Source organism: Penaeus monodon, chromosome 37, assembly GCF_015228065.2.
Source record: "Penaeus monodon isolate SGIC_2016 chromosome 37, NSTDA_Pmon_1, whole genome shotgun sequence".
NCBI classification, from domain to species: Eukaryota; Metazoa; Arthropoda; class Malacostraca; order Decapoda; family Penaeidae; genus Penaeus; species Penaeus monodon.
This window is the reverse complement of record NC_051422.1, coordinates 11,147,272-11,164,625: the sequence shown is the minus strand read 5'-3', so window position 1 is coordinate 11,164,625 and position 17,354 is coordinate 11,147,272. Positions and strand designations below refer to the sequence as shown.

The 17,354-nt window shown below is 41.7% G+C and overlaps 2 protein-coding genes across 2 annotated transcripts in view; one reads left to right on the top strand and one right to left on the bottom strand.

Annotated features, from left to right (window-relative positions):
• Positions 1 to 7,335: 7,335 nt before the first annotated feature.
• LOC119596207 (piggyBac transposable element-derived protein 4-like) lies at positions 7,336 to 9,159 on the top strand. Its single transcript, XM_037945380.1, has 3 exons — positions 7,336 to 8,077; positions 8,190 to 8,768; positions 8,999 to 9,159. Exons 2-3 carry the CDS (start codon positions 8,345 to 8,347, stop codon positions 9,157 to 9,159), a joined length of 585 nt encoding a protein of 194 aa, XP_037801308.1. The 5' UTR covers positions 7,336 to 8,077; positions 8,190 to 8,344.
• Positions 9,160 to 9,258: 99 nt separating this feature from the next.
• Positions 9,259 to 17,354, bottom strand: part of LOC119596206 (malectin-A-like) — a 15,400-nt gene continuing 7,304 nt past the window's right edge. Inside the window, exons 3-5 of the mRNA XM_037945379.1 lie at positions 14,282 to 14,464; positions 14,089 to 14,146; positions 9,259 to 13,565 (exon numbers count right to left, since the gene is read on the bottom strand). Coding sequence (XP_037801307.1) covers positions 13,312 to 13,565; positions 14,089 to 14,146; positions 14,282 to 14,464 — 495 coding nt within the window. The 3' untranslated portion in view covers positions 9,259 to 13,311. The remainder of the gene's footprint in view (positions 13,566 to 14,088; positions 14,147 to 14,281; positions 14,465 to 17,354) is intronic.

The window sequence follows — 17,354 nt, the reverse complement described above, 5'->3', positions numbered from 1 at the left end:
TTTTGGGGTTTTTCACTAAAGTGTGTGTGTGTGGGGTGTGTCTGTTGGATTTCATTTAGGGGTGTGTGGGTGTGTGTTTCTGTGTGGATTTCACTGAGGTGGGGTTGTGGGGTGTTTTGTCTGTGTGGTTTTAAAAAACTGAGTGTGTGTGTGTGTGTGTGCCCTTTGGGGTTTCCCACGAGTGTGGGGTGTGGTGTTTTCCGGTGGGGATTTCACTGAGTGTGTGTTTTGTGTTTTGGTGTCTGGGGGATTTCACTGAGTTGTGTGTTTTTGTGTCTGTTGGTTTTCACTGGTGTGTTTGGTGTGTGTGTCTTTGGTTTTCACTGAGTGGTGTGTGGGGTGTGTTTTTGTGGTTTTCCCATTTGAGTGTGTGTGGTGTGGGTGTGGTCTGGTGGATTTCACTGAGTTTTTGTTTTGTTGTGTTTTCTGTGGGGTTTTTTCCCTGAGTGTGTGGGGTTTTGTGTTCGGGTGGGATTTCACTGAGTGGGGTTTGTGTTTTGTGGGGCCTGTGTGGTTTTTCATTTAGTGTGTGTGTTGTTGTTTTCTGTGTGGTTTCACTGAGTGGGGTGTGTGTGGTGTGTCTGTGTGGATTCACTGGTTTGTGTGTGTGTGTGTGTCTGTGTTTTTTTTCACGGAGTGTGTGTGGGGTGTGTGGTTCTGTGTGGATTTCACTGAGTTTGTGTGTGTGTTGTGTCTGTGGGGAATTTCACTGAGTGTGTGGGGTGTGTTTTGGTGTCTGTGTGGATTTCACGATGTGTGTTGTGTTTGCCCTGGGGTGGATTTCACTAAATTGTGGGGTTGTTTGTTTGTTCTGTTTGGTTTTCACTGAGGGGTTGTGTGGGGGTGTGTGTGTCTGTGTGGTTTTCCCACTGGTGTGTTGTGTGTGGGGTGTCTTTTGTGGATTTCACTGGTGTGTGTGTGTGTTGTCTGTGTGGTTTTTCACTGAGGGGTGTGTGTGTGTGTGTGCCCTTGGTGGGGTTTTTCACGAGTGTGTGGTGTGTGTGTGCTGTTTTGGATTTCACTGAGTGGCAAAAAGGGAAGTAAAAGTGAATGGTTAAGGGGTTAAAAACAAGAAAATGTGCTGACATCAAAGGGGTATGTAGCACAAATTAAGGTTGGGGGAAGGGGTTGAGTTAGGGGATTATTGGGGTTTTAAGGGCGGGGGCAAAGGAATTGGTGGTAAAAGGGTTTAGGGTGGGGGTGTTTGTAAGGAGTTAGATTAGATGAAGGGTATGAAATGCGTTTGAGGAAAGAGAATAGGTTTTTTGAAGCAGAAAGTGTTGGATTTTTGTAAGGTTGTCTGATAGGTTGGGAGGTCGGTGGAAAGGGGGGATAGGTGGGGGAAAAACAAGGTTTCGGGTTTTTTTTTCAAAAAGTGGGCACGACAATAGGATGTGGGTTTTAAAGGGGAACTTAAAAAGGAACATAAGGGGGGATCGATTGGGGACCCTAGATAGGGGTGGGTTAGACGGGGGTGGCCCAAAGCTTTGTCGGGCGAGGGCGGTTCCCAAAGTCTGTTCCGATAAATGGGGCTGACCAGGAGGAGATTGATAGTTTTAAAAGAATGTAATTTATTGTGCGGGGGGCTTGACCCAAAAAAATTGCCATCGATTAACAAGAAGGTCTTAAAATGTGGGGGAATAATCCCCTGGCTGGGATACCCTGAGAAGCGTGGTTGGTAGAAAAGTGGACATGGGCGTGGCGTGCTAGTGTATCTTCCTGTTCTTTTCCGGGGGTTCCAACATGGCTTTGGGGACCCAGGGAAAATTTGATTGTTTTAAAAAGGGGGGTGTGGACCGGTTAAACCCCCCAGTTTTTTGGATCCCTTTCAAACAAGGGGGTTGGTGGGTGTATTGCTTTATGAGAGTTTTAAAGAGTTAAAGGGAGCAGTAAAAAATTTTAAAAGAGGAAGAGGAGAGTGGTAAAATGTTTTTTAGAGCAAAAAGGGGGTGCATACCCCGTTTCTGTATAAGTACACTGGATTTTAGGGGAAGGGAGGTTTTTAAAGACGAGTTTGAAGATTACTGCAAAACCAGCAAACCCGGGGGTTTGGGTTTGGAGCCATCCGTATATACATGAATACTAAGGAATGAGTGGAGACTGGTCAAGAAAGTGGGGAAAGGACAGTAGGAGGGTATTTTATTTTTGGGGGGCGGGGAAAACAGAAGGGCCAAAAATGGGGGGGAGGGATAAGCCATGGAGGGATGGGAAAGGACAGAGAACGGAAAAGGTTTTGGGGATTGGGGGGAAAAAGGGGGGAAAGGGGGAAAGGGTGTACCCCGGCCCAGGAAAAGGAGTAGGTAAACGTTGGAAATAAGCTAAGGTTTAAAAAGTGGGATTTGGGATAATTAGTTTTTTGTGAGGGAAAATTGGTGGGGAAACGAACTAGCATCGGAGAGAAGGGAAAGAAAGGCGAGATAGAGAGGGGATGCCTGAAATTTAGTGGGAAAAGGGTCTCAACTGGGAGGATTTAAAGGCGCCTAGGCTTTTGGGGAAAACCACTGATGGATTTTTTATCAAGATGGGCAAGGGGAAAGTTTTTAGGGGAGGGGTTTGATAGGGGATCCTAAAACAAGAGTGGGGAGGAAACAAAATCCCTGAAGAGAAGGAGAAATTTTTCGACTGAGCCCCCTGATATATGGGTAGAGTTTTTAAGATTCGAAACGGCGGAGAGCTTTTTCTTTAAAGTTAAATATGGTCCTCGCCAGGACAGTTTGGAGTCAAAAAAGACACCAGGAATTTCCCAAGGGAAAGGGATTGGAGTGGAGTGCCATATAAGAAAAGTGGGGTAGGGGCCTCTCGGGCGAGAGAAAAAGGGTGGAGAAAATTTTTTGGGGGAGAAAAGCGGAAGCCATGGTTTTTTGGCCCAGGAAGGAAAACTGATGAGGGTTGGCAGATTGAAAAAATTGGTAGAGATTTGGATGGATGTTTCAGAGGCAAAAATGGTTAAATCATCAACATATAGTGAGGAAACCGGGGTCCTGGTGGTAAAACTGAGACAATATCATTAAAGCAAGAAGGGAAAAAAGGGGGTCCCGAGCACACTTTCCTTGTGGGACAACCCTTTGATTTGGGGAAAGAAAGATGATGTGGCAGAGGCGGGTTTTGGCTGGAAATTGGGGTTGGGAGAGAAGGACTTTTTAAACACCCATTTTCCACGTATGCCTAGGAACAGTTGTTGGAGAATGGGACCGCCATGTCCCTATCATTGCTTTTTCTAATAAAAAAAAAAGCTAGTACGGATTCAATTTTGGGGTGCAAATGCAGATGTAAAAATTCCTCAAAATGAGAAGGGGGTCAGCTGTGCTTCTGGGACGGCAAAACCAATTGGGAAGGAGAGAGAATTTTGAGACTCAAGATACCACATTAAATGGAAGTTTCCCCCATTTTCCCCTAATAGTTTTGCACAAGCAGCCCAGTTGTGCAAAGGGGGCGGAAAAGTCCCCTTTAGGAAAAGGGACCCCATTTATTGGTTTTTAAGGGAAGGGGAAAGGTAAGAGCCTTTTTCGGGCCCCTTAAAGGGAAAATTTTTTGATTCCATATGTGTTTTTAAATTTTTTTAAAAGGAAGGGTAAAGGGGGAAAGGGGGTTGCCCGGGGCATACGGTATTGAAAACCCTCAGGGCCTTTATGAGTGGTTTTCGGCACGATTTTAGGGGGAGTAATGATTTTTAAGGAAAAAAATGGGGGGATTATAGGACTCATTTAGAGGATTGGGGGGGAAGGGAATGGGGGGGGGGCGTTCTCCCGGGGGTCCTTTAAAAGAGAAAAAGTGTGGAGAAAAAGGGGGAAACCCTACTGACCTGGCTGAAATAACCACCCAGTTCATTAGCGACTTGGAGAGGAGCAAATGAGGGGTTTTTGAATATGGAGACAGGGCAGGGTGGGGGGATTTTTTCCTGATAAATTTATGAAATTCCCGGGGCCAAAAATTATGAAAAAAAGGGTGTAGAGGATGTAATTGATGAAACATAATTTTTTCCACTATTTATTTTAAAATTCGGATTGTACGACGGGGACTGGCAAAATGCTCTTTTAAAGGAAATAAAGGGGTGATAGTTGATTTTGGGGTACCTCTCTTGTAACGGTAACTTTTCCAGGCTGCCGTTTTTGGGGGAAAAGGGGTTTTTGTTTCAATCCCGAATTTTCCCCATGGAACACATTTGGAGGTTTTAATGGTCTTGAGGTTTTAGGGGATAGCTGTTTTGTGCAGCTCTTAAGAAATGTATTTTTGAAAATTTTTGAAATGGAGGTGAGGGAGGAGGGGGGGGTTTGAATAGCAAGAGTGAAGTGAAAGTATTCCCCCGTTTGCCCTATCAAAACACAGCGTGGGGGGTTTGGGAGGGGTACGTATGAAGTAGGAGAAAGGAGAACTGGAAAAATGGCGCTATAGGGAAAATGGTCTAAAACTGACCAGTGGAAAACTTAAAAGAAGAAAAAGGGGAGCATAGAAAAGGGGCAATGCAGGGAAAAAATTGCGTGCGTGTATCAAAGTGGGGGTGGGGCGATCTGAATTTAGAAAAGTAAATCACTGGGGGAGAGAAACGCTCTAAAAGATCGGCCCCCGGGGGTTTGTGATAGAATCACCCCAAAAGAGTGTGGCGGCAGGTTTAAAATCCCCCAACTATGGGAAAGGTTTTTTGAAGTTGGGGAAAATTTGATTTTCAAAGCAAAAAAAAGTCCCCAAAGGGGGGGGAAGGGGAGAATGACTAAATCATGTGGGTCCAAAGATGAGGAAATACGGATAACTTGGGGCAAGGGGCATTGGTTTGAAAGGGAGGTGTGGACATAAGGTGTTTTTTTGATTGATAATATGGGTGAACATAAAGGGAATGTGGGGAAGAGGAAAATGAAAAATTGGGGGGTTGGGATTTGGGGGGTGTGTTAAAAAAAGGGCTCTTTAAGGCTCAAAAGAGGATTATAAAAGGAAAGGGTTTTGACGAAGGCAGGTCTGTGGGGGCGGAAAACCCCGGGAAAATTCCAATGAAGGATAGTTTATTTACTTAAAATAGGATTTGTAGTACTTTTGGAGATTTTTTTAAAGGGGGAAAAAAGCTAGAAGGGGGGGGAAAAGGATTGAAAGGTCGAATGGGAGAGGGGTGGGGGTTTTGGGTTCTAAAAAAGGGGGTTTTGGAATGGAAAGGCCCGAGGAGGGGGAAAACTTGTGACATAAGGGTTTTACGTGTGTATCCAGGGGGGGAGTGGAAGGATAGTGGGATGGTGGGGGGGGTTAAAGTGGGCGGGGTTTTGGGGGCGGGGGGGATGGGCTTTTTTGGGGGGGGGTTTGGAGGATTTGGGGGTGGGGGGGTATCGTTAGGAGGGGGAAGGATTTTCAGCGTTACTTTGGGGTTTTGGAAGGGGCGTTTTTTTTGGGGTTGAGTGTTAGTTTTTTTATGAGGTAAACTTGAATATTGTCAATGGTTTCTTCTGAGGAGTTGGGTTTGGGGAGTTTTTTTTGGGGGTAAAGGGTTTCTTGTGAGGGGGGGGAAAAGAGGGCTGGGGGTCTCAAGCATAGGTGCAAAAGGAAAATTTGGGGGTATTTTTGTGGGAAAGGGGAAAGGGGGGTTGGGAAAAGTTTGTTTTTTGTCTGTTACGGGGTTTTCGAGGAGGGGGAAGTGAAGGTGTTGGGTTTTTATGGTGATTGAAATACTGTAGGGAGGGGATTGGAGTGTCGGGGTTTAGGTGGGCCCAAAAAAGTTTTTACTGGGGAAGGGGAGGGGTAGAAAAAGGGGGGGTTTTGATTGGGGGGTTGGGGTTTTGGAGAATTGGGGAGAGTGAGCAGTATTACTGGATTTGGATAGAGGAAACCACGTCGGGCTTTCTTTTTTGGCTGGCTTCCCCGTTTGGGGATCCAAAATTTGAATCTGGAGTTGCCCACCTCAGACAAAATTTTTAGGGGACAGCCCCCATAAAATACATTATGGGGGCCGCCACAGTTTGGGACCCTGTGTGTGAATTTTTGCAGGGCGTTTAGATCGGGGATTGGGGCCCGGTTGGGCCCCATAGGGGGGCATCTTGGGTTTTGGAAAAGGCAATGTTTGGCTGGGTGTCCTAGACGCCAAAAAGTTTTTTGGGAAATGACCATGGAGGGTTGGGAAAGGACGAAAAAGGGGGATTTTTCCTCCCTGTAGACTTTTAAAAGGGAAAGGGCATGTTCCCACGGAAGGTAATTTTTGGGTATGTTGTAGGTTTTTTTTTCCCATGACCCTGGGGGGGAAAGGGTAGCATTGCCTGATGTTTCATCATAGTTTTGTGAGACAGGCAAGTAGATCTTCTCCACAATCTGACCAAAACTTTGTCATAGATTGGGCAATTTGCTTTGGGGGATTGGGAAAATGTTCCGGTGCAAGTATTGAAGGGGGGGATGGGGGGTTTTGCAAATGGGGGGTTTTTCCATTAGGTTTTGTTAGTTTTGGTTTAATGCTACAGGGGGTTTTATTTTCGGGTTTTTACTGGACAAGAAAAGGGGGCGGTCGGGTCGGCTACGGAAAAAGCTTTACCCCCTTGTTTTTGGGGCATTGTTGGGAAAGAAGGGGGTTGTCGAGTAGGGACTGTGGGGGGTCACGAAAAAAACGGTTTCCCCTTTTGGCTGCACTGAAGAGGGGAAATTTAATATTTTTGTATGATAGGGGGATCAAGGGCGGGTGCGTTACAGGGGTATTTTTGGGGGGTTTGTGTTAGGGGAAAGGGGGGCAATAAGGGTGTAAGGTAAATTTAAAAAGGGAGGATGGGGGGGTTTTATTTTGGAGGGTTTGGGGGTAAGTTTTTTAATTTTAGCTTGCTGGGAGAGTGGAAAGTTCCTTAAAGGGTTTTATTGTTGGCTACTGAAATAGTGGCCCTTGTTTAGGGGGTATTTATTGCATTTTTCGACCGTGGGGCAAAGGAGAGCCTGGGGTCCGGGAATCGGGGGGGTTTTTCTTTGTTGGGGGATTTGATAAAGGGGCAAGCCTCATTTTCCCCCAAAAGGGGGATTTTAAGTTTTCTTTACTGGCCCCTGGGAAACCTGGATTATGGGTTGGGGGGTAAAAACAGTCCACCCCCAGGGGCCCCTTGAGGGGGAAGGGCTAGATAACTAAAACAGGGGGAAAACCCCTGCCCTGGCTTTCCCAGGCCTTTCAGGGGCTGGCACAAAATCAGCCTTTCAAACCTTTCAGCACGGCTCTCACACCTTAGGAGGTGGATAGCAGAAGGGTTTGGTGAAGGGATAGAAAAAAAAAGGTGGGAAGGAAAAAAAAAGACCATGCAAAATTAGTTGAGTCGAGGCTGAGTCCCAAGGTTGGGAGTTCCCCATCTTGGGGTCCCAGTCCCTCCCCCTCCAAAGAGCCCCCCACGACAACAACGGGCAAGGGATTGGGGGGGAAGTGACGTGAAGACACCATCTTTACTTTCAAAACACACACACGCACACGTGGACAAACATGGGCACTCACATAGATGTGATGTCACAGCCGCCATCTTACTTCCACATAGTAGTAAATGACATCACATGTGATGTCAGTACTGTTAGTTTTCATGTTTCCCGACAGGTTGAAGCGCGGGAAGTTTCCCATATATATAGAGGTGCTTGCACCTCATTTACTCGCTCTCGCAATGCCTCGACCTGTAAAGATGTCCAGAAGATGCAGAGATGACCCTCAACCATCAATTTCAGCGCCTCCTTCAAATGTGCCTCGGCGACGCCCTTTGCGCCAATTGCCTTCTCCCCCCTCTTCCAGGTCATCCACCTTTTTTGACTACTCCGAGGAGAGTGGGGATGAGTGGCTCCCCAGGAGGTCGGAAGAACAGTAAGACCCCACATTCGAAGTCAGTTCAGATGAGGACTTGGACTACGTCGAACAACTGGACCTCACAGTGGAGAGTGACGAACCACTATCCATGTATGTTGAAAAACTTAGGTCCGTGAATGTCCCAGGGACAAACAGGTTCGTTTGGAGGAGGAAGGTTAACGTCCTGTTCCACCATGGTTACCGAGGCGACCCAAGCGTCAAGGCGCCACTGGACGTTTCCAGTACGCCACTGGAGATCTTATCGTGTCTTTTCATGGAAGATTTTAATTACATCATTGAGGAGACCAACTAGTAAGTTATTGCTTTTGTGTTCTTTCCATTTTTACCATTTTTATATACTGAATAAATATCTTGTATTGAGCATCAAGAATGTATTACTTGTTTTTCTTTTCCACTCCCACAGGTATGCTGTCGCCCACCCTCCTGCCACCTCCCCTCACATACAGGCAGCAGGTCATGGCATACCTTGGGATCTGTGTGATAATGGGGGTGTGGAAACCCTCCAATTAATGCGACTTCTGGCCGACCAGCTGTTGACCAGAAGATTACAATGTCGGCATGAAAGGTGTTGACGTTGGTGATCAGATGGCCAGTTACTACCCAACGGCCTGCTGCTCCAAGGTCTGGTACAGGAGTGTCTTCTTTTTCCTCTACGTCATGGCCATTGTCAATGCCTGGGCCATCCATTGTGCCCTGGGATTGGAGGAATCACAGAAGGCATTCCAAGTTGGCCTCACCTCTGAGCTCATGGGGCAGTTCAGAAAAGGGGCTGACTCTACTCCTCATAGAGCTGTGCCGTGCCCATCTACGGCCGCTCCTCCTCGTAATCGAATGCACTATGTCTCTCAGATACCTGGCAAGAGGAGGAGGTGCAGGGTGTGCTCTAGGCATGGTCGCAAACAGAGCAGCAGGAACTACTCCGCAGACTGCAACGTTGGTTTATGCACTTATGGGTGTTTTGAAGAGTGGCACGCCACTTTGAGTGCTTTGTAACAAAAATAAATAATATCTTTTTTATAAAATCTCTGATTTTCCCTCACAATATGTGGTCAAATGTGTTACTGTGAGTAACGTACATGGCATTATAAGAGAGTTCGGACTCTATACTAAAACTTCCATCCATTACAAGTGATGAGACTGTATTTTACCTTTATGAGTACGTAAAACATTGTGTTCGGTTCTCAAAAGCATAAACTTCAATATAATCCCAAGGCTGTAAAATGGGGCGTAAAACTGGAGCTTACGCTCTGATTTGGTCGCCAACAGTGAGTGGAGTGTACAGGGGTCCCCTGAAGCGGCCAATTGCTGCTATATTTGTTACCTGGAAAGTAGGGTGTATGGCACTACGGAAGCACCTGTTGCAAGTGGGTTAAGCAAGATGAATATACTATTAGTTAATGTTGGTAGAGCTATCCTGGCTTTCCAAGCCTTTGCAATAAAATGCATATATACAAGGGAATAAAATTATCAGCTGCCATTACCTGTTTTTATTTTCTTTCATGAATTACAACAGGTCCCTTAAATTTGAACACAAATGGCCACTGGGCACTCAACAGAAGCAAAGCCATCACTAAAACAATTTGAATGAGTGTAATGAGCTTTCAAATGTTCTCACTTGTACAGGAGTTGCAACAAAATCCATACCAATGTATCAAAATAAAAACTATATGATAAATAATCTGCATAGTCACCCTTACCCATCAATAATACATCTGAAGATGACTTGAAGATGACTGACTTGATGACTAACTACATGTAGCATGAGATTATGAAATGTCACAGTATGGCTTCACTGCTGTTCTGCCCTGAACACTGACTAGCCTTTTCCTTACTCCATATGGAAAAAAGAAAGGAAAAGAAAAAAGCTAATTACCATTTTTCCATGTCTGTGCAGTCACAGCAGAGAAAAATCAACTTACACACCATGAACAAAAAACAAATAACAGCCTTTGCTGAATGAGTCAGTATGAGAGAGCCATCTAGAGTACACATCTGACAAAAAACAGGACTTTGTCAATAAAACTTCGAAACACATGGATGAGCCATACCAATAGCCAAGAGTTGACAAGAATAAGTGTGCTATGATTCAACTCCATTTCCATAAAGTGATGCCACATTTAAGCAAGCTTGTGGGCGAGATCAAGTGTGGATTAAATATTCAAATATATGTTATAAAGACAGTATTTAATGGTTACAGATAGATAATTTGCTTGCCTCTCATAAGATAAGAGAAGAAGACTATGGTTTGTATTTGCTAAAATATCACTTTATATAACTTATCTCATAAAACAAAAGGAATGCCTGATTGGAATGCAAAAGTAATCCTTATGATGATACTTAATTTAAGCATGTCTTAACATTAATATTACCAAGTGACAAGTTTGAGAATCAATTCCTAATTCATTCCTCTCGTACATCAAATAAACAAATTCAAGAAATAAGGCCTTTTCATTCTAATTCTAAGACCAAACCCCCCCCTAAAGAATGTGGCAAAACTTTACCAAACACGATCTTGAATCTCCCTGCCCTCCCTTCCCTTCCCTTAACATGTATTGTATTCCTGCCAGCTAATCCATCAAGCAGATACAACACACAGATACTTCCTCCAACTGTTCATCCAGCAAAAACCCTGTGTAGTGTCCCTTGTGCAATGCAGAACCACTTGTAGCCTCTGTTTCATCTGAATATTGTGCATAAGGTGTCATAAATAATCAAAGGAACTGCACCGAAAAAAAAAAAACAGTTTGAGACAACACAATACATAAAATGGTACAAGAGCTGAAGGAGGATTCTGAACTAATACCATGTTAACTGTTAACAAGCTCAACTACAAGGGTGACTCAGAGACCTAAAGATGTAAACTAACCTATCCCAAAGGGAGTGCTGAATAATTGATTTTATTATTACTTTAAAGAAATACACTCAGAATATGCCCTTATAAAAATATTACAGCCCATCTTATGAATTCCATACAGACTACAAACTTCACCAACAAATAACAATCTCACTACAAATACAAATCTCTAATATAAATTTGTAGATAGCAAAAGTAAAATAAAGTATTTATAAAAATGACCCAGAAAAACAAAACTACATTAAAAAATGGCATTATTATAAATAATTTTGTTCAACGATAATTTCCTCCCGCTGGACTTCATTAATGAAGAAAAAATTATTAATTACAGCATTTGTGCCAAAGCTTCATCTCAAGATTCCAAATTTTTTTCCCAGTTTTTGTTGTAGCCTAATCAACCAGACATCCTTTAAAAAACAGCTTTAATGCCCAATTTGTTTACACATACTCATAAGCTAATCCAACAGAATAAGCAGCTTACAAACAACCGCCATGCAAAAACCTAAACAGCAAAACCAAAGAAACACCCTCAACAAATACTGCTGTCAGCATTCCAGTACTTCATTATCTTCCTTAAAAATCACAAGAGAAAGCTTTGCAACAGAATAAGACTGGATTCTCCCAAAACCAACAGGTCCATCTGTGTATTATATTACAGTCAAGAAAATTATAATGAAAGCCATTAAATTTGTTCCAACAGCCTATCCTTGAGGAAATAATTTGGATGAAATCCCTCATAATTTTTGTACTTTTGACCATTAAAAACTGTCCCCCAGTTCTCTAAAATAAGTAATAAATAAAAACAAAAAAAGATCAATACCAACTTTACCCTGACTGATCCTCATAAAGACAAGAGGCTATGAATGAAATGGCACCAAAAAATTTTCCCACAATAAAATGGTGAATATCAACATTGGTAACTTATAAATCATTAACAATATATTGACACTGTTAATATAACTTAAAAGAAATAAAAGATTGTAAGTACAGCATAATAACTCAAAATCATTAACTCTCACACTTCATGCTAATTTTCATGTCTTAGCAATATTAATACTTAATACTTCATATTAAATCATTACAACTTTTCCCATGCATAGGCTTCTATGTCATGATTCATATGTGTGAGCTAACTCAAAGAAATAAACCAAATGTAATATCACCCATAAATTCTTCTAGTAATGATAGAAAATACTAATATGAGCCAATTCACTCTTCTTTTTAAACATTTAAAGTTTAAATATGCATCTTTTTATACTATGCAGCTATTCTAACTGTGGATACTGATCGAAAGAATGTCATGTACCACAGAAACACAAGAAAACAAACTGTACTTTGTAAACATCTTGGTGAAAAAACTACCAATTCAAGTCCATTCCCTATCCTTTAAGTAGCATAACTTACAGTACCAACTGTATACAGTAGCGCCAACAGGGAAGGGGGATAAAAATATATACATAAACAAATAAATGAAGTTACAAAAATTAATAAATAACACTGATAAGACAATAATGCATAATCTAATCGTGCATGGTGGGGATTATGTATTTCCTCTGATAGGGGATCCCCATATGAATATTGTGCAAGCGCTACTGACAAAATAAAAATCTCAAGTGTGGATGAGCAACAACCAATTAAATTGTGCTGTCATATCAACTACAAAAGGTTCATTTCCCTTTCCAATATAAGAAATATGATCCTGCTCATACATAACTACATATCAACACTTGTTAAAAAGTAATTAATCCCCTTATCTTAAGTAATGGACGCAATATGACAAGAATTCTCGTACATGTCATCTTGTTCTTACGTGGAATCCTGGACAGAAAGGATCAGTCACATTTACAAAAATACAGGCAATTATCTTACTAATATTTGGGCCATTATCAATCACCTGTCAAAACCCTCTGTCACATTTAAAGAAAAAAGAAAAATAACAAATAATAAAGAAACTACAAGTACACTTTCAATAATTACCAGTGCTTACTTAACCAAATATAAAATGCAATCAGGAAAATCATTACCATATAAACATTATTCCTCATTGCATCTTAAAAGGAGCTGAAATTTCAACAATTCACAAATGCTTGCTTCAAGGAGTCCAGGAAACACTTTAAAGCCTCCAGTGCACTTAACTGGGAATCTTTGGTGTTTATATAATGAAAAAAGAAGACAATACATCAATGGCCCACACATCATTACACTTTGTTGCTATACAAGACTGTAAGCACCACCAAGACTAGTAAAAATAATGGCACAGTACACCTACCCTCTCACTGCAGTTCCCAATATCCAAGCTCCATCTTGATCCACCAAGAGGACTCAAATCTCAATTCATACTCTGGTTTTATGAACAGTGTTAGTTTAAAATAAATTTCGAGCACCAAAGTTAATCCTTAGTATGTAAGGATTATAAGAACATTTATAAATACTCACTATCATTCTAATACTGTCATCATTTGGCCATTTACACTTTCTGAAAACCTCAGTTTTTTTTTTTTTTTTTTTTTTTTTTTTTAAGTAATTTACACTAATCAAATATCTTCTTCACTGGCAAGTATTGTTTGCAAACAATGGTATAAATAAAATGATCATAAGTATACAAAAGAAGAAATTAGACTTAATACAACATTAGATCTGACCCCTGGCAAATCCACAAGAAACACAGTCATCACAGTTTGCACAGACAAAAGAGAATGGGCACAGCTGCCCCAATAGCCACAAACACAGGCAGCATTGAGCTAGTGTCATCTGAGGCATATGGGTCTGGGGTCCGGGGCCCACTAGGGCGACGTTTGGCCGTAGACTGCTGTTTGTTATTTTGGTTATTGGCATTTTGGTTCAAGCTGTTGGTGTTTGGTCGTGGCTCCTCGATGTCATTATCTAAATCCTCTTCTCTGGGTAATGGCTGTAGCTTGGGAACATCTGCAAAAGTATGAATCATCATATATCCATTTCACATTTTCCAAAGGTTTAAGGCACATTTATAAAATGATAACCGATATCTTATATGTGTCACATATAGGTGTGTGCAGTGCATGCATGCACACGCACGCACACGCACACACACACGCAAATGCACTCGCACACGTGCACACACACACATATGGTCATCCATAAGCATACATACACATGCTTAATACTATAAGCAATTTGCTTTCAATCTCCAATTACGTATATTCTTGCATATCACTAGAATCATAATTTGTAAGTTCTTACCAAACCAAACTGAATGTTTACCTTTGCTCAATAACTGATTCATCTAAATATAAAACTGAAGTATCTCTTGAATTACTGCATTCATCAGAACTTGATTTCATACATTCCAAAACCTTTCTTTCATACTAAAAAAAAATTGTTTGGCTAATTATTCTTAATTACTATATATCAGAAAAATGTTATATAGCATTAACTGCGCACAAGTGCAGTTAAACACTTCCAAACTCACCATCAAGTCTTCCTTTTATGACAAAGATTGCATTTACTTTCGGGTTATCCCTATAGCCCTGGAATAACAGAGAAGTTATAAACCACACAAGGATAACAAATATAATACATGGAACAATAGTTTTAAATCTCTGTTCAAAATAAGTAGGCAAATAAGGCACAAAATGTCATCAAAGCATTCCCTTTCAACATACCTTGACAAAATCAACCCTGAGTTTACTACCTCGGAGGGTGGTTTCCTGCCCTCCAACTATGAGCGTGTTGCCGGCAATGGTGAAGGGAACATACTCATCATGTGCTACACCACGTCCTACACGACCAAAGATGTCCAGTGCTGGAATAACTGTCAGGTCTCCATTCATAGATACATCAAACACCTGCAAATACAATAATGTGCTTATTAACCGTACTGGAAAACATTATACTAATTTGTTCTATCACTTAAAGATACACTTAGAATATCAATCTCCTGATAGACTAATCTATCTCCTACATGTCATTTTCATGTCCATCATGAGAAGCATTCCGCATTTGTTTATCATAACAGCATGCAAGTGTGGTGGCAAACACATGAACTAGATATTTTCTATTCAAATTTAGACCTTTTTTCTATATTAGCCTTGTTGAATTTTTCATCAGATTAACTAACATCAATTTGTCTAGTTTATTACATTTGTAATACTAGTTGACAGAATATACCTCTGTCTGGCACAACACACTAAAAAATTTTTTTTTAAAAAAAAAAAGGGGCTTTTTTCCCTTTTACTTTTGGGGGTTTTTTAAAAAAAGTTTTTTTTTTTTTCCCCCAAATTTTTTTTAACAAAAAAAACCCCCCGGGAAACCCAAAACCCGGAAAAAAAAAATTTTCCCCAACAAAAAAAATAATAAAAAAAAAAAAAATTTCTTGGGCTTTTTTTTAAAAAAAAAAAAAAGGTTCCCCCCTTTAAAATTTTTTTAAAAAACCCCAAAAAAAAAATTTTTTTTCCCCTTAAACTTTTTTTTTTTTTTCCCCCTTTTTTAAAAACCAAAAATTTTCCTAAAAAAAAAAAATTTTTTTTAATTTTTAAAAAATTTAAAAAAAATTTTTTTTTGGGAAAAAAATTTTTTTTTCCCCCCCCCAAAAAAAATTTTTTTAAAAAAAAGGAGGGGTTTTCCCCCCTTTTTTTTTTGGGGGGGTTTTAAAAAAATAACAAAAAAAATTTAAAAAAAAAAATTTTTTTTAAAAAATTTTTTTTTTAAAAAAAAAAATTTTTTTTTTAAAATTTAAAAAAAAAACCCCTTTTTTTTAAGGGGGGGTTTTTGTTAAAAAAAGGGGCCCCTTTTTTGGGGGAAAAAAATTGGGAAAAACCCAAAAAACCCCCCTTTTTGGGGAAAAAAAGGGGGGTTTTTTTAAAAAAATTAAAAATTTTTTTTTAAAAAAAACCCCCAAAAAAAATTTTTAAACCTTAAAAACCCTTTTAAATTTTTTCTTTTAAAAAAAAAAAAAAAAAAAAAAGGGGGGGGAAAAAATTTAAAAGGGAAAAAATGAAAAAAAAAAAAAAAAAGGGGGGGGGAAAAAAAACTAGAAAAAAAAAAAAAAGGGGGGGGGGGAAAAAGGGGGAAAAAGGGGGGGGGGGGAAAAAGGGGAAAAAGGGGGGGGGGGGGAAAAAAAAAAAAAGGGGGGGGGGGGGGGGGGGGGGGGGGAAAAGAGAAAGAAAAAGGGAAAAAAAAAGGGAAAGAGAGAGAGAGGGGAAAAAAAAAGGGGGAAAAAAAAAAGGGGGAGAGAGAGGGGGGGAAAAAAAGGGAAAAAAAAAAAGGGGAAAGGGGGGAAAAAAAGAGAGAGGGGAAAAAAGGGGAAAAAAAGGGAAAAGGAAAAAAGGAGGGGGAGAGGGAGAGAGAAAAAGGAGGGGGAGGGGGAAAAAAAAAGGGAGGGAGGGGGGGAGGGGGAGAGGGGGGAAAGGAGGGGGGGGGAAGAGGGGGGAAGAGAAAAAGAGGGGAGAGAAAAAAAAAAAAAAAAGGGGGGGAAAAAAAAAAAAAAAAGGGGGGGGGGGGGAAAAGGGGGGGAGGGGGGGGGGGAGAGAGAAAAAAGGGAGAGAAAAAAAGGCCCGGAGGGAGAAAAAGGGGGGAAGAGAGAAAAAGGGGAAAAAAAAAGGGGGGGGAAAAGGGAAAGAGAGAGGGGGGGAAAAGGGAGGGGAAAAAGGAAAAAGGGAAAAAAGAGAGAGGGGAGGGGGGGGGGGGGGGGGAGGGGAAAAAAAGGGGAAAAAAGAGGGGAAAAAAAAAAAGGAAAGAAAAAAAAAAAAAAAAAAGGGGGGAGGGGGGGGAAAGAAAAAAAAAAAGGGGGGAAAAGAGGGGTTTGGGAGGGGGGGAAAAAAAGGAGGGGGAAAAAAAAGGGGGGAGGAGAGGGAAAGGGGGGGAAAAAAAAAGGGGGAGGGGGAAGAGGGGGGGGAAAAAGGGAAAAAAAAAAAGGGGGAAAAAAAGGGGAAAAGAGAAAGAGAGAGAGAGAGAGGGGGAAAAAAGGAAAATGGGAAAAAAAGGGGGGAAAAAAAAAAAAAAAAGGGGGGGAGGGGGGAAAGAGGGAGGGGGAAAAAAAAGGGGGAGGGGGAAAGGGGGAAAGAGGGGGGGGGAAAAAAAAGGGAAAAGGAAAAAACCGGGGAAAAAAAGGGGGGGGGGAAAAAAGGAAAAAAAAAAAAAAGGAGGGGAAAGGGGGGGAAAAAAAAAAAGGGGGGGGGAGGGGGGGGGGGGGGGAAAGAAAAAGAGAGAGAAAAAGAGGAGAGAGAGGGGAAAAAGAGGGGAAAAAAAAGGGGGAAAGGGAAAGAGAAAAAAAAAGAAAAGAGGGGGGGAAAAAAAAGGGGGGAGGAAAAAGGGAGGAGAGAGAAAAGGGAAGGGGAGAGGGAGAAGAAAAAGGGGGGAGGGGGAGAGAGGAGGGGAAAAAGGGGGGGGGGAAAAAGAGGGAAAAAAAAAAGGGAAAAAAGAAAAAAAGAGGGGGGGGGGGGAGAGGGGAGGGGAGAGAAAAAAAAAAAAGGGGGAGAGGGGGGGGGAAAAAAGGAGAGAGAGGGGGGAAAGGGGGGGGAAAAAAAGGAGGGGAGGAAAAAAAAAAAAGGGAGTGAGAGGGAGAGGGGGGGGAAAAGGGAAGGGGGGAAGAAAAAGGGAGAGGGGGGAAGGGGGAAAGGGGGGGAAAGGAAAAAGGGGGAAAAAAAAAGGAGGGGGGGGGGGGAAAGAGGGGGAAAGAGAGAAGAGAAAAAAAGGAGGGGAAAAAAAAAAGGGGGGAGAGGGAGGGGAAAGAGGGGG

Coding starts and splice junctions, on each gene's coding strand:
- LOC119596207 (XM_037945380.1), top strand. CDS start 8,345: ATGAAAGGTGTTGACGTTGGTGATCAGATGGCCAGTTACTACCCAACG. Junction 8,769..8,998: donor AGAGTGGCACGCCACTTTGA/GTGCTTTGTAAC, acceptor TATAATCCCAAG/GCTGTAAAATGGGGCGTAAA.